Source organism: Morchella sextelata (genome assembly GCF_020137385.1).
Source record: "Morchella sextelata strain SCLS chromosome Unknown scls_5, whole genome shotgun sequence".
Classification (NCBI taxonomy): Eukaryota; Fungi; Ascomycota; class Pezizomycetes; order Pezizales; family Morchellaceae; genus Morchella; species Morchella sextelata.
Window position 1 is genome coordinate 674,212 of NW_025408620.1, and position 16,567 is coordinate 690,778.

Genomic DNA, 16,567 nt, shown 5'->3' on the forward strand with positions numbered 1-16,567 from the left:
TGGGTGACGCCGCGTGACGATTCCTCAACACTCAACGGATCTCACCTCCTTTCTCTGCACGGGCTGGATACGATACATCATACACAACAGCCATATATCATTCTCTTCTTCTTCTTCTTCTTCTTCTTCTTCTTCTTCTTCTTCTTCTTCTTCTTCTTCTTCTTCTTCTTCTTCTTCTTCTTCTTCTTCCTCTTCCTCTTCTTCCTCTTCTTCCCCCCTCCCTCTCTCTACACCTCATGCCTCTCTCCACTCACCCTGCTACTGCACACAGATACAAGTGACAGAGCCCCCCAATGTTCCTCCCACAGCTCACCCCCCTCCTCCTCCTCCTGCTGGCCCTCCAGCTCCCCCTCACCACCCCCAGCCCCGTCCACCAGACACCCCTCCACCCCAACCCCACCTCCCGAAACCCCCCCATATCCGACGCCCTCTTCGCCGAGCTCGAAGAGCTCTCCCGCATCGTCGACATCGCCTACTGCGTCGGCAGCCTCAACACCGGCGTCTCCGCCCCCTTCCAATGCCTCTCCTACTGCAAAGACTTCCCCACCTTCACGCTGCAACAAACCTGGAACACCGGCCTCACCCTCTCCGACTCCTGCGGCTACATCGCACTCTCGCACCCGCCCGCACCCCCACGCATCATCATCGCCTTCCGCGGCACTTACAGTATCGCCAACGCGCTCGCTGACCTGGCAATCAACAAGCAAGAATACGTCCCCTACCCGGACGACGGCCACACAACAGACACATGCGACGACTGCCTCGTCCACGCGGGCTTCCTGCAGTCCTGGTCGCACACAAACGACCTCATCTCTGGCGTCGTCGCGGCGCTGCGCGCCCAGCACCCCGGATACCGCCTCACGCTCGTCGGGCACTCGCTCGGCGGGGCGGTGGCCGCGCTCGCCGCACTCGACTACAAGGGGCGCGGGTGGGACCCGGTCGTGACGACCTTCGGCGAGCCGAAGGTCGGGAACCAGGGGCTGGCGGATTACTTTGACCGCCGCTTCGATGAGAGGACGTATCGGCGGGTGACGCACGCGGAGGACCCGGTGCCGCTGGTGCCGCTGGGGGCCTGGGGGTATCGCCAGCATGCGGGGGAGTATTTTATTGAGAAGCCGGCGCTGCCGTATACCAGGTGTGATGTAAGGCTGTGTGTGGGGCAGGAGGACCCGGAGTGTGTGGCGGGCGGGAGGGTTAATGCGGTGCAGATACTGTGGGCGCATAGGGACTACTTTCATAGGCTGGGGCTGTGTGTGCCGCAGGACTCGCTGCTGAGGAAGATTAGGGTGTTGGAGGAGACGGAGTGTGGGACTGGAGCGCGGTCTGGTGGGGAGTTGTGAGGGGTGGGGGTTGGGTTGGTGGTTCTTTCTTTCGGTGGGCCTGTTGTTCGAATGGCGTATTGTGTTCTCTTTCTTCTGGCTTGGATGGACTTGGCTTGGATTGGTTTTTTTTTTTTATTTATATATATGCTCTTACTTGCATCTATCTGGTGTTTTTTGTCTTTTTCGGTTTTTTTTTTTTTTTTTTTTTTTTTTTTTTTGCTGGGGAGTTGGCTTTGTATTCGAATTCTTTTGATAGGTCGTTATTGGGGATCTTACTGCTAATTTGCTTTAATAAAATTTCATATATACATATACATATTGCTTTCCTATGATTTGTTCGTTGAGAGCTGCTGGGTGCTTAATTGTTACCGTTACCGCGTTGCAGATATACATAAGGAGCGCGCAGTACACATCTTTAGTCCCATATGCCCACATTGCATCCACAACCCAACCAAAGATCTCATCGACTAGAGGCCATGTTTGGGAATTCGCATTTAGTCGATGGGCCGAGTGATATATCGTGATGCGGGTTCGTTTTTGGAGGGGTGGAGGTGGAGGTAGTCTGCCCCCCCCCCCCCCTTGGTCCTTTTTTTTTTCCTTTGGGTTCTCTAGCTGTTCGAACCTTAATGTGTACGTAGTAATAAGTGGCCTGGTTCATTGCCCTGCAGGTGTTGCGGTGAGCATGGGGGTCGTAGTTGTTCGAGCTGTGTGGGATGGGGTTGCTGCTGGAGGTGGTGAACGGTAAACAGTGACAGTATGCACTGGGGGTTAGCTACAACCACTCCGACTACTTTTTCTTTTTTCTTTCTTTTTTTTTTTTTTTGGAGGGGGGGATATAGACCCGAACATTAGTGGACCCGCCGTTAATTGACAATATATAGCAACATGGGCCTATTTAAAAGCCCGTCGATACCTCCCTGCCTAGCTATGCCCATACTAGAAAGCAAGAATGGGGAAGTAGATATTGAGGAACTTGGGGACAAGTACTGTCGTTCACGGGGTATTGACGGACACATTGAGTATTGACGGACAGGGGCCTTTTGACCAATAATCGAGGGCAAAACTGAGCCTGGCTGTCTCTCTTTTTGGCTTGTCCGTCAACACCTAGTGTCCGTTAATACCCCGTGAACGACAGTACATGTAGCTACATACATGTAGGCAGTCTCTGCCCCCCCCCCCCCCCCCGGCCCAGGATCATGATCAGCGTTTGCGTCTTTCCCGCGCGCTCTGTGAGTCAATGCGTGTAGTGCCGGTCGATCGCTGCTGCCGCGCAAACGGCTGGTTTGCAATATACACTCCCATCCCGTGAGTAGAAAGATTCAGCCCGGGGTCTCGATAGGCACTCACCGTACTATAGTCTAGCTCCAGTGTACAGAAGGCCAGGCCAGACCAGACCAGTGATGTCAATAGGCTCCTTGGTCGGTTGACTCCATGCCACCCCACCAGTTTCTAGAATTGCAGTGGAGTAGCATCGAGTATTCTTAGACAGCGGTCTTGGTAGTCGTATAGAACCTCCGAGGGGTTGATGAATGACCACGTCTCCTGCCTTGATATGAACGCTGTGTAGAGAGTACGACGGTTTCTGCCTGCCTGGCTTGGGTGGCGTACACTACATGTACTCGCTGTGAGTGATATATTGATATTGGCTGACCCAGTGGAGGAGACCACGTTGAGTCAACGTGTTATATGTAGCGCAAACCTTACACAGCGGAAGGGGTGAGTACATGTAGACGTTATCAGGATGGCTAAATACATGTACCAGAACACGAGTCCTAGCGCTTATCACAGAAACCTAACCCTGTGAATTAGAGTACATACGCAGTACCAAGAAGGCAGATCCAGGCATCCTACTCCACGGAGGACCAGGCAGATTCAAGAAGATCCTACAGTAAAGCGCTCACCAATTAGCCCATTCCTACAGCTTACCTATATTCGTCCCACGTAGGTACACACTATGTGTCATCCTAGCCTTCGCCCAAGTACCGCAATCACGACCCATCACTCGCCCCACAATTGCAATCCCGCCTAAAAACCTAATCGTGAACTGCCACAACACCGCCGCCCCCGGGACGACTCAGTTTCTTATCAGGTCCATAAAAAAGGGCATCCAGGCTGTGTGTGTGTCCCAGTCACTGTGTCCACGCATCCCCACCCACGCACGTACGCGTCCCTGCCGCCAGTCCCGTTTTTTGGTATTTTATTTTTAAGGATCGCTCACAGCAGAAAGAAATAAAGAACCGTTTCAAAACAACAGCTTAAATTCGAGCCGCACACACAAGGGGGAGAATTAAAGGGCAAGCAATGCCGGGTCTTGGGTGTTGCACCACCACTACCAAGAAATCCTTAGCTACTGTTCCTGGCGGTTGTAGCTGGGGGAGGAAATGACAGGGGGGTGGGGAGGGAGCGCCGCCTTCACTCACACGAAACATCCCTCACCGAGGTTCGTGGCAATGGAGGCAAACACTCGCACTGGGACGACGGGGAGTGAGGTAATGGGAATAGGGAATAGGGGATTGGAATGCGGCATCATCCCTTTTTTTTTCTTTCTTTGCCATGCACAATGGGAGTTGCTTTTCTTTCAGGCCAGATTTTCAACCGCTTTGTCGTTAAGGGCGCATGTAGGCGAACAGCGAATGCTATCGGATGCGGGAGGCTCAGACCAGACGGATTCTGTCATTATGCGTAGTGTAGGTACTCGATCGAGTCGTCATCAGCATGGCCGTTGAAAAAAATGGTTCGCAACAGCGCAGAACAAACAAAAATATATATACATGTATATACGTAGAAGGAGATCTGAATCCGATCTGGTCTGGGACTGGGGTGGTTATGGTGGTAGAGTGTTCTCAGCCACGAGATTCGCAAGTGAACTTGCATTTAGATGTGTGGGGTTTTTTTTTTCTCCTTGGGAAAAAAATCTGGGGGATGCCAAAAAAGAGGCCTGTAATTATTTATATCCCAAACGATGAGGGCGAGGGCGCAGAGAGGCACGAAAAAAAATACTTCGTTCGGAGCCTGTCCCGAGAGCGAGCTGTTGATGATGCACACACACAGACATAACGGTGACCCACGATAGCGTTTAGTCAGCCACGTTGGAGAGCTTGATTCCCGATTTGATTTTAGAAGGGACCTTGACAGGCAGGCAGAAGCCCGGATGGGCCCTGGAAAAAGGATAGGGTATGAACTTTGAATAGAAGCACCTGGGGGGGGGGGTGTGGAGGTACGAGGGGGTTGTCGACAGGCACAGGCAGGTGGCCCAAGCTCGTGAGTGGTGGAGAAGGAGGCTGGAATAGTTGAGGACACCAAGTACTGCTGGACTGTAGCGCGTGCCATGACCACATATCCACCCAACAGGACCTCATGATTACAGATGGTGGATGCCACAGTTGTATCGTTCTTTCTGGAGTGCTCTCTACCTACATGATGTGATCCGAACTCAACCGGACATCATCGAGCTTGACAATTTGATTGATCGAGCCAGGAAAAAGGTACCTACAGCAGAATATATATTACCACACGTACGGTGCAGCAATAGAGTGGACCCTCATCGACCTGTATGTATGTAGTTTGCCGAGACAGGAACCCCTCCATCGTTGCTTCTTTCATCCATCCATCTTCTCCCCCCCCCGTCACATCCACCACATCGATAGGATACCAAAGGTGGCAGAAAGCAGGTGACCCACCGGCCCTAAATCCCAACCCTCAAACGACCTCCTCCGTCCCACCGACATCACCGCAGTTGCGGGTCCACTCACCCCCATTTCACACAAACCTCCTCCCCCCCCCCCCCAATCACTTCAACTACAGAACTACATATCAGTCTTCCTCATCCTCTTATTGTCCAGTAGCCCGTCTACAGCTGGGCCCTTTCTACTAATCGTGCTACTGGTTTCCCCTTCTATCAAACACTTACTTGTATTCGGATGTTCTTGTTCTAGGAACAAAGACAAACAGACATAAACAGCACCCCCCGCCATATTCACCGGCCGGCTACGATACAGCACCCATCTAATAGACCGAACTAACTACCCTTCTCCTCCTCATACCTGACCACACGAAGCGCCAAAGAAGCCTCATTTCTCATATACAGGTGGAAAGTCTCTGAGTAGGCACGTCTCGGCCGTCGCCGCCATCATGGGCAACGTGAGTGGGAAGCTCGAGGATGGGCCAACTTTGTATTTAAGTGATCAATTTAGACGTATGCACCCCGGGTTTATCTCTTCTCTTGCGGTTTGTCGCTTTTTTTTTGTCTCTTTCTTTTTCAGACACACCGCATGCGAACACTTCCTCTAGATCTGCGCAACACACCGCTGACCGTTGTTGCCGCTGCGTTTTTTTTTGCTTGCTCTTGTTGGGGTCTCACAGTATCAATTGCATCTCTGGTGATTACAAATGCGCGCCAGAGAATTGTTTTGAAGATTGGGCCAAACTCGTTCCCGTCCACGAAAATTACCGCAAAGAAGGATCTGGGCGATGAGTCGTTGGTGGAGTTTGTACAGGTCCGAAATATGAACCTCCCTTGAGCTACTCTCGTAGGCAGTCCCGTGTGGTGTGCGTTTCTGACATGTAGAGTTTAGGATCCGGACCCACAATGTCAAACTCCGTTATTATTAAAGCTCTCCAATGAAGATGACCTCTTCTTTAACTTCAAGTTTAACATAAGGCAGCGAGGGGATCCCGCCAAGGGAACAGTTGCCGACACAAACATTAGTGGACTGACTTTTGCTATCGCATCTAATGGCCGAGATCTCGAGAACCTTGTCACCCGGGAGTTCCACGCAGACCCGAATCTACACAAGAATCCTAATGTCAACCTGATAGGTGATTTCTGCACCGAAGGTTCTAACTCAATAGAGTTCGAGTGGAAGTGGAGGTGGAGACCCCCACAAGGCGCCGAGGAGAGGAGAGGTGTTGGGTGGAGGAACACTTGTAGTGTATGCATCAGTTGCCTTTCCCATGCAAGTGCACTGCCGAAGAAGCTAATTGAAGGGCTCAGTTTTTGGAATACGACCAACGAGCACACAAGCTGTCGACTTTGGCCCAGTTTTCATTTTGGGTCCAGAGTAAGCATATCTATCGGCTCCCGTAACAGTCGACGATACGGAATACTAATTTTCCTAATTCTAGACGCACCAAGATTTTGCCCCCCTTCGCCGCTACCTGGTTCGGAATTCACCGTCGGTTTCCCGCCGAGGTTGCGAACTATCTCTGGCAATTCTCCAGAGTTCAGGGCTAACGAGAACTCGCCTGATGAGCCCCCATCGCCGCTAATAGATACATTCGATGGCTCAACACTAGGCTCACTTACGCCTGCGCCTTCGGTCAAGGTGGACAATTGCCCGCGACCGGTAGACAGCGCGATGGCAGAGGATGGGCCGCTATTTAGGGCTACGATCAAGAGTCTCGAGCAGAAAACCGGGACGCTGCGGACAAAGATGAAGAAAGTGTTGAAGAGGGCAGAGCAAGCTCGTCAAGCACAGACGTTCTGCAATGAGGCTGTCAGCGGGTTCATGGATGCTTTGCGGGACGCAGCTAGCTCTGGGAATGCTTCTGGTATTCAGCCGGCGTTGGATCATTACTTCGAGCGCACGTATCGGGAGATCCTGCTGTTTGAGCGACAGAACGAAGCAAGTCTTCAGAAATTAATTATCGACCCTCTAACAAGGCTGTATAACATCGATATCAAGCAGGCAGAAGCCAAGAAGAAGGACTTTGAGGAGGAGAGTAGGGATTATTACAACTACGTCAGCAGGTACCTGGGTATTAGAAACGACTCGGCAAAGGAGAAGAAGAAGCTCGACAGCGAGACAAAGTACCAGAGTAAACGCAAGAACTTTGAGTTGAAGAGATTCGACTATTGCACGTTCATGCAAGATCTACATGGCGGGAGGAAGGAACAGGAGGTCCTTTCGCAGCTTACTAAATTTGCGGATGCGCAGGCAAAGAGCTATCTAGCCACCGCCAAGAGAGTACAGGAGCTCATGCCACAGCTGGAAGCGTTGAGCTTCGAGGTGAAGGAGTCAGAGAAGGAGTTTCAGGTTCAGCGGACGGAGCGCGAGGAGCGGAGACGGGTTTTGGAGAAGAGTGATAAGAATTATACTGAGCCTGACAGCGTTCCCCCGTTTATTCCACCTCCGGTGATGACTACTTCTAACTCGCTTTATTACGGATCGACTCCGGGTGATATACTCGGCCACAACAAGGGATTTGAGAAATTGGGTGTAGGTACCAGCAGTGTTAGGGCGGTGTCCTCCGGTAGCGAGACAGGGCCAGAGGGCAGCATGTCTCCACCACAACCAGGGCATGGCCATGGACTTACAGCGAACTCCACGTCTTCACTACTGAGCTCTCCAAGCCAAAGCAGCAAGTTCAAGGGTATACGAGATTTGCAGGAGAAGGAGTATACTGGTCTTGGAGTTACCAACGGTGAATCTGAGCGCCGTAAGGAGGGTCTACTCTGGGCCCTCAGTAGGCCCGGGAGTCATGCGGACCCCAAAGGCCTAAACAAACAAGCATGGCATAAGTATGTATACCAACTCAACCCATTGCCGGCAATAACTGACCACAATCCAAGGTATTGGGTGGTTCTGGCTGGAGGACAGCTATATGAATATTCAAACTGGAAGCAGAAGTTGGATCTTCACAACGACCCCATAAATCTAAAGATGGCATCAGTACGCGAAGCACGAAATTCCGATAGACGCTTTTGCTTCGAAGTCGTCACACCACAGTATAAGCGTGTTTACCAGGCAACTTCGGAGGATGATATGAACACCTGGATAGGAGCTGTTAATAACGCAGTAAAGAGTACTATTGAGGGTAGCGGGTCTGTACGGAATTTCGACACCTCCCACGTCGAAAGCAACGACGGCCCTGATAAGCTCAAGAATATTCAAACTGCACTTACCGGGAAGGCGCCGCATTACCACCACTCGGTGCACGGCACCAACCCGATGTCGTACTCGAATTCTGCGAATAATAGTGTTTATAGACGCACCACCGTTGGTGCAAGGCCCATTAACCCGAGGCGTAATAGTAGTAATTTTGGAGAGGACCCGGAGAAGCTGTTGCAGATGGTGCGGGAGGCGGACCCGGGAAATAGCAGCTGTGCGGATTGTGGTAGTCAGGTAAAGACGGAGTGGGTTTCCATCAATTTGGGCATAGTCTTGTGTATAGGTATGTGTTCCCAGAGTGTGTTGCGTATGTGCATTCGTCTTATCTTACCTTTTTTTTTTTTTTTTTGCGTGTGTGTAGAATGCAGTGGTCTTCATCGCTCCCTCGGAACCCACATCTCGAAAGTTCGCTCACTCACACTCGATGTCACGTCGTTTACCCCGGACTTAATTGAGCTGCTCTGCCAGATCGGAAACAAGGTCTCAAACTCCGTCTGGGAGGCCAAGCTGGATCCAAACCAGCGACCCGACCCTAGATCGTCCAGAGAGACACGTCTCAAGTTCATCACCTCGAAATACGTTGATCGTGCGTGGGTACAGCCTCTTTCGCCAACACTGTCGCAGTTTGCGTCGCCAGACGAATCTGTTCTTGATGCCGTCAAGAGGAATGATATTATGGGCTGTCTCTATGCACTTGCTCTTCATGGGAGCCCAAATACTGTTGACCCTGCCACATCGATCCATGCGATATTCCTCGCCCTCTTTGCGGCCGACCCGCAGTCTACCTCGAGCAACGAGCTATCACCAGGCCCCTCCAGCCCCCCTCTCAACCCGGTAACATTCCCCGTCGCCGAGCTGCTCTTGCAGAACGGTGGCGAGATCCCCTTCCCCCTGCCAGCGGGCGGCCTAAGCATGGCAGCCAAGAACTACCTAGCCGTGAAGACCGCCAAGCGGGCCCCGGTGACTCAGAGCAACAGCGATGCGTCAAGACTGAACACGGAGAAGTACGAGAGCAACACGAGCCTGAGCATGGGCAGCGGGACATCCAGCATGCGGGAGCGCCAGCAGAAGGAGAAGGAGAGGCTGCAGAAGAGGGTTTCGACGGGGGCTAGGCTGCATAGAGCGCCACAGTTGGACCGGTAGGATGATTTGCATTGGGCCTGCGGAAAAGAAAGAATGGACTTTGGGACCTATGGAGTAGCTGATGGATGATTTATTTGAAACTTTTTCTCTTTCTTTATTAAGTGTCTGAGATGTTTATCTTTTTTTCTCTTTTTTTTTTCTGCTTCTACATGGTTTTTTTTCGGCTCGAGAGAGGTCGGGAATACATGAATTAATTAGGGTTATGACACATTGTATCAGGGGTTTGTTTTTTGTGTGCTTTTTTTGTATCAAGTATTATTTTTTCTTTTCTTGTCGGGATGTCTTTTTTAGTTGTCGGGGTAGGTAGGATATGTGGTTGACGGGACATGATCAGAGGCCGGTAAATACACGGACTACGGACACGAACAACGGATGCGGATGGAGCCTAAAGCTAGGAGGAAGACGGGGGGGAAGAGGCCATTGGGAAACCGTTGTTGTTGCTTGCTTATATGCAACTTGAAAATCCTATCAGAGTCGGGATACATTTTTATACATTCTTGTGGTAGCTAGTCTAGTCAATAACTTTTATGTGTGTATTATTCTTGGATTGTTGGTATTTTTTATTTTTCTATTTTTTTCGATTTCTACTTTTTTTCTTCTTCCTTCTTCCTTACCTCCCCGACTTCCACCCCGCTTTTCTTTTACCTTACCTATGGAGGAGGAAGATCGGAGTGGGCATTACACCCCTCCCCGCTGTGTCTTCACTCTTGCCGCTGTTTTAAGGTCTGCTCTGGTCTGCTCTGGTCTGTCTGCACAAACACAGAGGAGGTGTGGTCCGTGCCGGGAAGGGGAGGAAGAAACTTAATGTGAGACGATAATGGAATCCGCGATCGGTTGTGTTTATGGAGGAAGCTTGAAGGATATTCAAAGGATAAGAGGGTGGAAGTGGAAATGGAAACAGAAACGGACAGAAATTGTTAATTTATGCACTGCTGCGCAACGCAGTATAAGTATATGAATCAAAATATTACGGCCATGTCTCATACACGTTTACGTCCAAAGGAACATTCGTGATGTGTTGAAGCCCTAGCTAGCTAAAGCCGCTAACACCACTACAACCCATCACAACCCATCACTCGCACCCACCACACACCAGGGTTAGGGTCCCCAGCACTTTCCCAGCACTCTCCACTTACTCTCTCCACCTCCTATCACCTACCTCCCTCCTATCCAAAACCCTGCTCACTACCATTTATAATCCATTCCATCTCCTTCCTCATCTCATTTACCCTCCCTCCCTCCGACATCCCAACCCTAACCCTGCCAGAAGCTCCTGCCTATTTCTCTCGCGCGGGAGTTCCGAGGACCCCGGCACGGCCAGGGTTTAGGGATGACGGACCGTGGCAGGTAGAGTACCTAGGTGCTGTAGAGTACATATTCGGGGTTGGGGAATGGCCCTTTTTGACGGAGGTTTTCCTTGCTTTGGAGAACTTGTAGTATAATATGTAGTATTAGGGTTGGATTGACATGTCAGCATAGATGTAGGTATATGATGCATGTGGGAGTCGTGGTGGGTATGTGTTAAGAGAGAAGGAGTGAAACTGGAGGGATAGCTTTAGTTCCCGTCTGCCCTGCCTGGTTGGGTTTTAATTCTCGGTGTTTACTTTGTGTTTATTTCGTAAGATGAGTAGGATAAAATATCATAGCAACATTAATTTCTCTGTCTTAATTATTGCCTTGAAGGATAGAATATCCCAATCTATATGTAACTATTGCTATATACCAAACAGCTACCAATAGCTAGCTGACAACGCCGAGCTCTCCTGAGCTCAGTAATAATCAACCCACTATTTGTCTCCGACCTCACACACACATGCGCGCGCGATAATTATTGACTTCATGTAGTGCAATCAAGCGCAAACCCATCTGATCCTTCTGTAATCGGACCGTGCCAGTGGTTTTCGGTACCCATCAACCCGACATCGTCGATCAAGCTTTCGAAACACTCCCCCGCCGCCCCCAGCTGCTACAAAGAAGCCGTTGCTGAATCGGAGTAGCGGTGCGTCGGAACCGTTTGTACATAGAACTCACTCATGATCTCCCTCCATGGGGCAATGGAATGGAGTTTTTTTCACAACCAAAAAGTGACTCAATGATTGGAGAAGCTCTCAGATATATCTTCTATAATGAGCTTTAGGTTTATTATAAAACCCGTTAGTGTGCCAGCTTTCCCACAGATACCTCAGATAGTAGGTTAGTTAGTAAATCAACCTACGGAACCTATCATATCATGAAGTTCCCCACCGCCCTCCTCGCGCTCGCCGCGCTCATTCCCACAGCGCTCTCTCTCGTCGCCTTCCCCGGCGCCGAAGGCTTCGGCGCACTCTCCACCGGCGGCCGCGGCGGCCCCGTCTACGTCGTTACCAACCTCAACGATAGCGGCACGGGCTCCCTCCGCGACGCAATCAGTCTCTCCAACCGAACCATCGTCTTCGCCGTCGGCGGCGTGATCAACATCAGCAGCCGCCTCGTATTCCTCAGCCGGCAGACAATCGCCGGGCAGACAGCGCCCGGCGGTGGTATCACCGTCTACGGAGATGGCGTGAGCTTCTCAAATGCGGACCACGTGATTGTGCGGTACATCCGGTTCCGCATGGGGAGCGGGGGCACCAGCGGGAAGGATGCGGTGGGGATTGCGGAGGGGCATGATATGATCTTTGACCATGTGTCGGTGAGCTGGGGCCGCGATGAGAATTTCAGTATTAGCGGGAACGAGGCAATCAATATCACGATCCAGAACTCGATGATCGCCATGGGACTGCAGACCCATTCGTGCGGTGGTTTGATACAGACGGACGGTGGGGTGAGTATCATCAGGACGCTGTATGTGGATAACCACACCCGGAACCCGAAGGTGAAAGGTGTGAACGAGGTAGGATTTCCTCTCCATGTGCGGATGGAAGGCCAAACGAGCTGATGAATGGTGTGTAAAGTTCATCAACAATGTCGTCTACAACTGGGGAGGCGGAGGCGGATACATCCTCGGTGATTCCGACGGCGCATCTTGTAAGTCCTTCTCATACCCGCCAGCCGGTCCGCAAAGTCCATACTAACCTAGTCTTCCGCAGACGCAAACATCATCAACAACCTCTTCATCTCCGGGCCATCGACGACCATTGCCCCGTTCACACGCGGAAACCTCAACTTCCACGTCTATGCGGCCAACAACTACCAGGACCTCAACGCCGACGGTGTCCTCAACCCGACGCTCATCCCAGAGAGCGAGTACACGACTGTCGACTTTGTGACCAGCAGATACAACTACCCCACCGTCGCCACTGTGCTGACGCCCACCGCCGACCTCTTCAATGCAATTGTTGCGGGCGCGGGAGCGAGCAAGGTGCGCGACAGCGTGGACGAGCGGTACATCACGGAGCTCAAAAGCTTGGGCACGTTGGGGCAGATCCTGACGAATGAGAACACCTCGCCGTTTTCGGGGGCCGGGACTGTTGCAGCGGGGACGGCGCCAGTGGATACTGATGGGGTGAGTAAATCTTCCTAGTTATTGCGAAGTTATTATTTTTCGACTATTGGGCGGATAAGTATTGTTGCGAGGCTGCGATGGTAATGAAGATATTGATTGTGGTTTTGTGTATTTTTAGGACGGCATGCCCGATGCGTGGGAATCTGCGAATGGCCTGAACCCGGCAATCAATGATGCTGCTGGCTACAAGTTTGGGAATGGATACACGAATATCGAGAATTATATCAATTCGCTCGTGTAAGAGTTCCATCCATTCATCATCTGGACAGCTCTAAGGCAAAGGCACACTGCTGCTGCGTTCTTTTCTTTTTGTGGCTTGATTGATGAGTTGGCGGCAAAAATCGGAATACAGATGATACTGTAGATATTGTGTCATCATGTAGGCTACCTACTCTAGCCAGTTGTAATAAAAGATAAAAATAAACAATCTAGCCTTGCAAGTGCAAGTGAAGGAAGTCCAGCTGGATCACAGTCCCTCACTCGGGTGGGACAGCCGTTAACCGACCAATAGGTAGTAGTAGAGTCTTTAGCGATCCCGGTCCAAGATTGCAGGTTCATCCCCAACTCAGCTAATTGCTATCTAGTCGTAGAGTAAGTAGATTATTTACTCTCGATTAAATCATTTCCGATATGAACTCTCACATAATTAAACATGATCCCTAGGTATCATGGGGACACGCAACATATCGTATGTTCTAGGCTCCTTCAAGAGCTATTTCCCGTACCTAGAATAGAGCGAAAACACGAGATTCCGGACGAACGCATACGTCGACAGGTAATTAGGTAGCCTTCCAATCCACGCTGTTGGCAATTTGTTGTATCCACTTGAGTAGATAGTTTACGAGTAGAGGCGATCGACTGCTCGATAACGGGACGGGGCGTTGCTACAGAAGGATGAATGATGATGACTAGAATAGAAGAATCTAAGACACATGTAGTCTTGTGCCCGCTCTACCCATGTGTCCCATGCCCGCTCATGCCAGATACGCGCAGCCGCCAATTATATTAGTCATCGATAGGCATGACATTCGAAAACGCGTGTATGATCTTTAACAGTAAGGCAGAGCTCGCAGAACATAGCGATCCTTTCTCTGCTCCTCTAGTGAAACGCGTAAGCTGTACTCGTCGTCATTCGGGGCAGAGAGCAGAGGTAGGTAAAGCGAGTATCTGAGTATGTTTCTCCCTCTACTCACATACTCTAGATCATATCTCTCTCCTTTAATTCCACAGTTCGTTTTCGGCCGGATATTGACCGCATGGTTGACCGGCCAATTGGCCAACCAACATCCTTCCTTCCCTCACCTCCTCCCTTCTCTCCGCGATCGTCCAGCCATCCTTATTTCATATTGACAGTTGTCTGTCAGTTACCCAGTATATGGTTGTTGAGCCGGACACGGCCGCTCATGAAGATCTTCCACCGTCATGACCGTCATGATCAACAGGAGCAGCGTTTTAAAAATAATAATTCCGCATTCTTGGCGGCCAAATCGAACAACCCCCCTTAAATAAACAGAGCCGATTTTCATTTCTTCAGCCTTATTTGTCTCGTCCCAGCCTTGGCGCACAGTGCCGTTTCGAAGGTTCCTGTCTGGAGGGTAGATCCATAGTGACTCCTGTAATATCCATACCTGTCCAAGAAGAATAACGGCAGTATGGAATCTCACTAGAATCTAGCCTTCCCCCCCAACTATCGTGCATGCGGGTTTTTCAGTGGTCGAAAGGTCCCAACTCTCCCGCAAAGATCAACACGCATGCCGCCGTCACCAAACTCTTGTGAATGGGCTTGCGTCGTAAGCGAAATTGGGCCCAGCCAGCAGGGCACTCTACTCTAGAGTAATATTGATTGCTCCATCGACCATCGACTAGAGTAGCAGCTACATGGGAAGGATAAACAAAAGTCGATACGAGCTTGTTTTTTCCCCAAGTCCAGATTGTAGCGTAGCACACGATAAACAACAGCCTGTCTGGACAGCTCGGAGAGAGGGAAGATGGAAAGAGGGATAATGCCGTATTACCGTACGCGCTCGCTTCGCTCATAGTAATAATCTTTTATTTCACGATAGCCAGCCGGGCTTACTGAGATGTGAGATCTATTCATCATTCATGCGGTGATATCAAACCTCCTCCAAATTGCACGACCGATCAGCGCCGCCGCCAAAAGGGCAACAATTATTGCAAACAAGTCCAGCCAGTCTCTCCCTGCATCCCCAAAAGGGGGTCCCTACCCTACCCTCCACATGCATTTGCATGCAAATTATTAAAAAAAACCGCTCAAGGGGGAAACGAAGGGTTAGGGGATAGTTTCCCTCGTTCGTTCAACCAACCAGTTGTTTTTCCACTTCGCATCTCATCACAGCGATGCGGACCTGCCGCGATATTGATAAGCCGACGGAAGCGCACTTGCACCAATAAGGCCGTTTAAGCCAATCAGGGCCTTTAGCCTGGAGTGCCCAGCCTTCCACTTTGAATATTGGCAGGAAGGACAGGGACAGGGAACGCCGGGTTTTGCATGGATGGGGTCGTCGTCTTCTTCGAGAACATGGATTTACTTTTTTCTGTTTTTTGCTTGTTGTGTTCTTTCAGGTTCCAACTGGCTGGTTTCGATTCGATTCAGCCGGCGGAGCGTTTTCGTTGCCTTCCTGCCGTAGCAGAAGGAGCAGCCACAACCACCACCACCGCCAGCCTTCAAGACTTTTGCTTGCTTGCTTGCTAACAAAGGAAAGCTTCAAAATTCGTGATGGTGGGTGTGCCACTACTAAGTTAGAGTAACAAGTCTTTTTCTTTTCATTTCTGTCTCTCGATCTGCGGTGTTGCCGGCTCCATCAAACGCGGCCACCCACCACCACCACCTGTCTTTTTCTCGATAAAGTAGAGTATCTATATATTCTATTTTAAGTACCCTACTCTACTTTTCGGCTCATAAACCGGGTTGCCTTAGCAGTAGGTAACACTGAACAGTAGAGATTTGAATTTCGCACTTTAGAGCTGGATGGTGATATATCGATAGTATGCAGCGAGGTCCAGATCAAGCACCGAGTAATCCATATAGTAAAAGTAAGCCTTTTGAATTTTACCCAGTAGAGTACTCCACGAGGTTGCACAGCACCTACAATCTGCCTACTCTACCTGCCTACCTGTAAGCGACAGGACAGGAGAAGACAGAACCAGAGAGATGAGATGCCACCCTTCGCCTGAATTTCAGGTTGCAGTTGCATGTATGAGAGTGTGCGGCAACCAACCACGAGCTTCCATGATCCTATCCCAGCCCATATCCACTGGCCGGGGACTTCCCTGCAGCCACAGCTACAGGCAGGCAATTGTCCATCTTCAATTCAGTGGGGGTTCCCCATCCCTCTCCATCGGGAAGGGAGGGCACTCCACTTTCCCGGTGCTGCCGCGTGTGTGTGTTTGGCTGTTCGAGGTTTCCAGATACTGTAAGGCAAGGTTGGTAGAGTGTGCATGGGGGGGGAGGGGGGGGACAGGCAGCCCTGATAAACTCTTTATTTGCCCCAAACGGGACCGACCATCTGCCTCATAAATACTGGCCCTTTTTCCACATTCTCTGCCTCTTCCTTCACCATCCTACATTCGCTTTATCATCTCGAACCACCACAATCGTTCATCACCCACTTTCGTTACTACCCACTCACCTAACTACCACTCACCTTCACCTCACCTCAACACTACCACCCTAAAAGACCAACCCAAAAACCCAAACACAAATCAAA

General features: G+C 50.6%; 3 protein-coding genes across 3 annotated transcripts; all 3 read left to right on the plus strand.

The window, feature by feature from the left end:
• Positions 1-293: 293 nt before the first annotated feature.
• H6S33_010693 (uncharacterized protein) lies at positions 294-1,340 on the plus strand (the record flags this gene model as incomplete). Its single annotated transcript, XM_044842040.1, has 1 exon — positions 294-1,340. One exon carries the CDS (start codon positions 294-296, stop codon positions 1,338-1,340), a length of 1,047 nt encoding a protein of 348 aa, XP_044696623.1.
• Positions 1,341-5,453: 4,113 nt separating this feature from the next.
• Positions 5,454-9,355, plus strand: H6S33_010694 (uncharacterized protein; the record flags this gene model as incomplete). The annotated part of the gene is made up of 7 exons (XM_044842041.1): positions 5,454-5,517; positions 5,685-5,818; positions 5,897-6,253; positions 6,316-6,382; positions 6,447-7,842; positions 7,894-8,495; positions 8,574-9,355. The coding sequence occupies 7 exons, from the start codon at positions 5,454-5,456 to the stop codon at positions 9,353-9,355; spliced, it is 3,402 nt and encodes a 1,133-aa protein (XP_044696624.1).
• A 2,230-nt stretch (positions 9,356-11,585) lies between these two features.
• Positions 11,586-13,080, plus strand: H6S33_010695 (uncharacterized protein; the record flags this gene model as incomplete). The annotated part of the gene is made up of 4 exons (XM_044842042.1): positions 11,586-12,227; positions 12,289-12,361; positions 12,424-12,839; positions 12,958-13,080. The coding sequence occupies 4 exons, from the start codon at positions 11,586-11,588 to the stop codon at positions 13,078-13,080; spliced, it is 1,254 nt and encodes a 417-aa protein (XP_044696625.1).
• Positions 13,081-16,567: the final 3,487 nt, after the last annotated feature.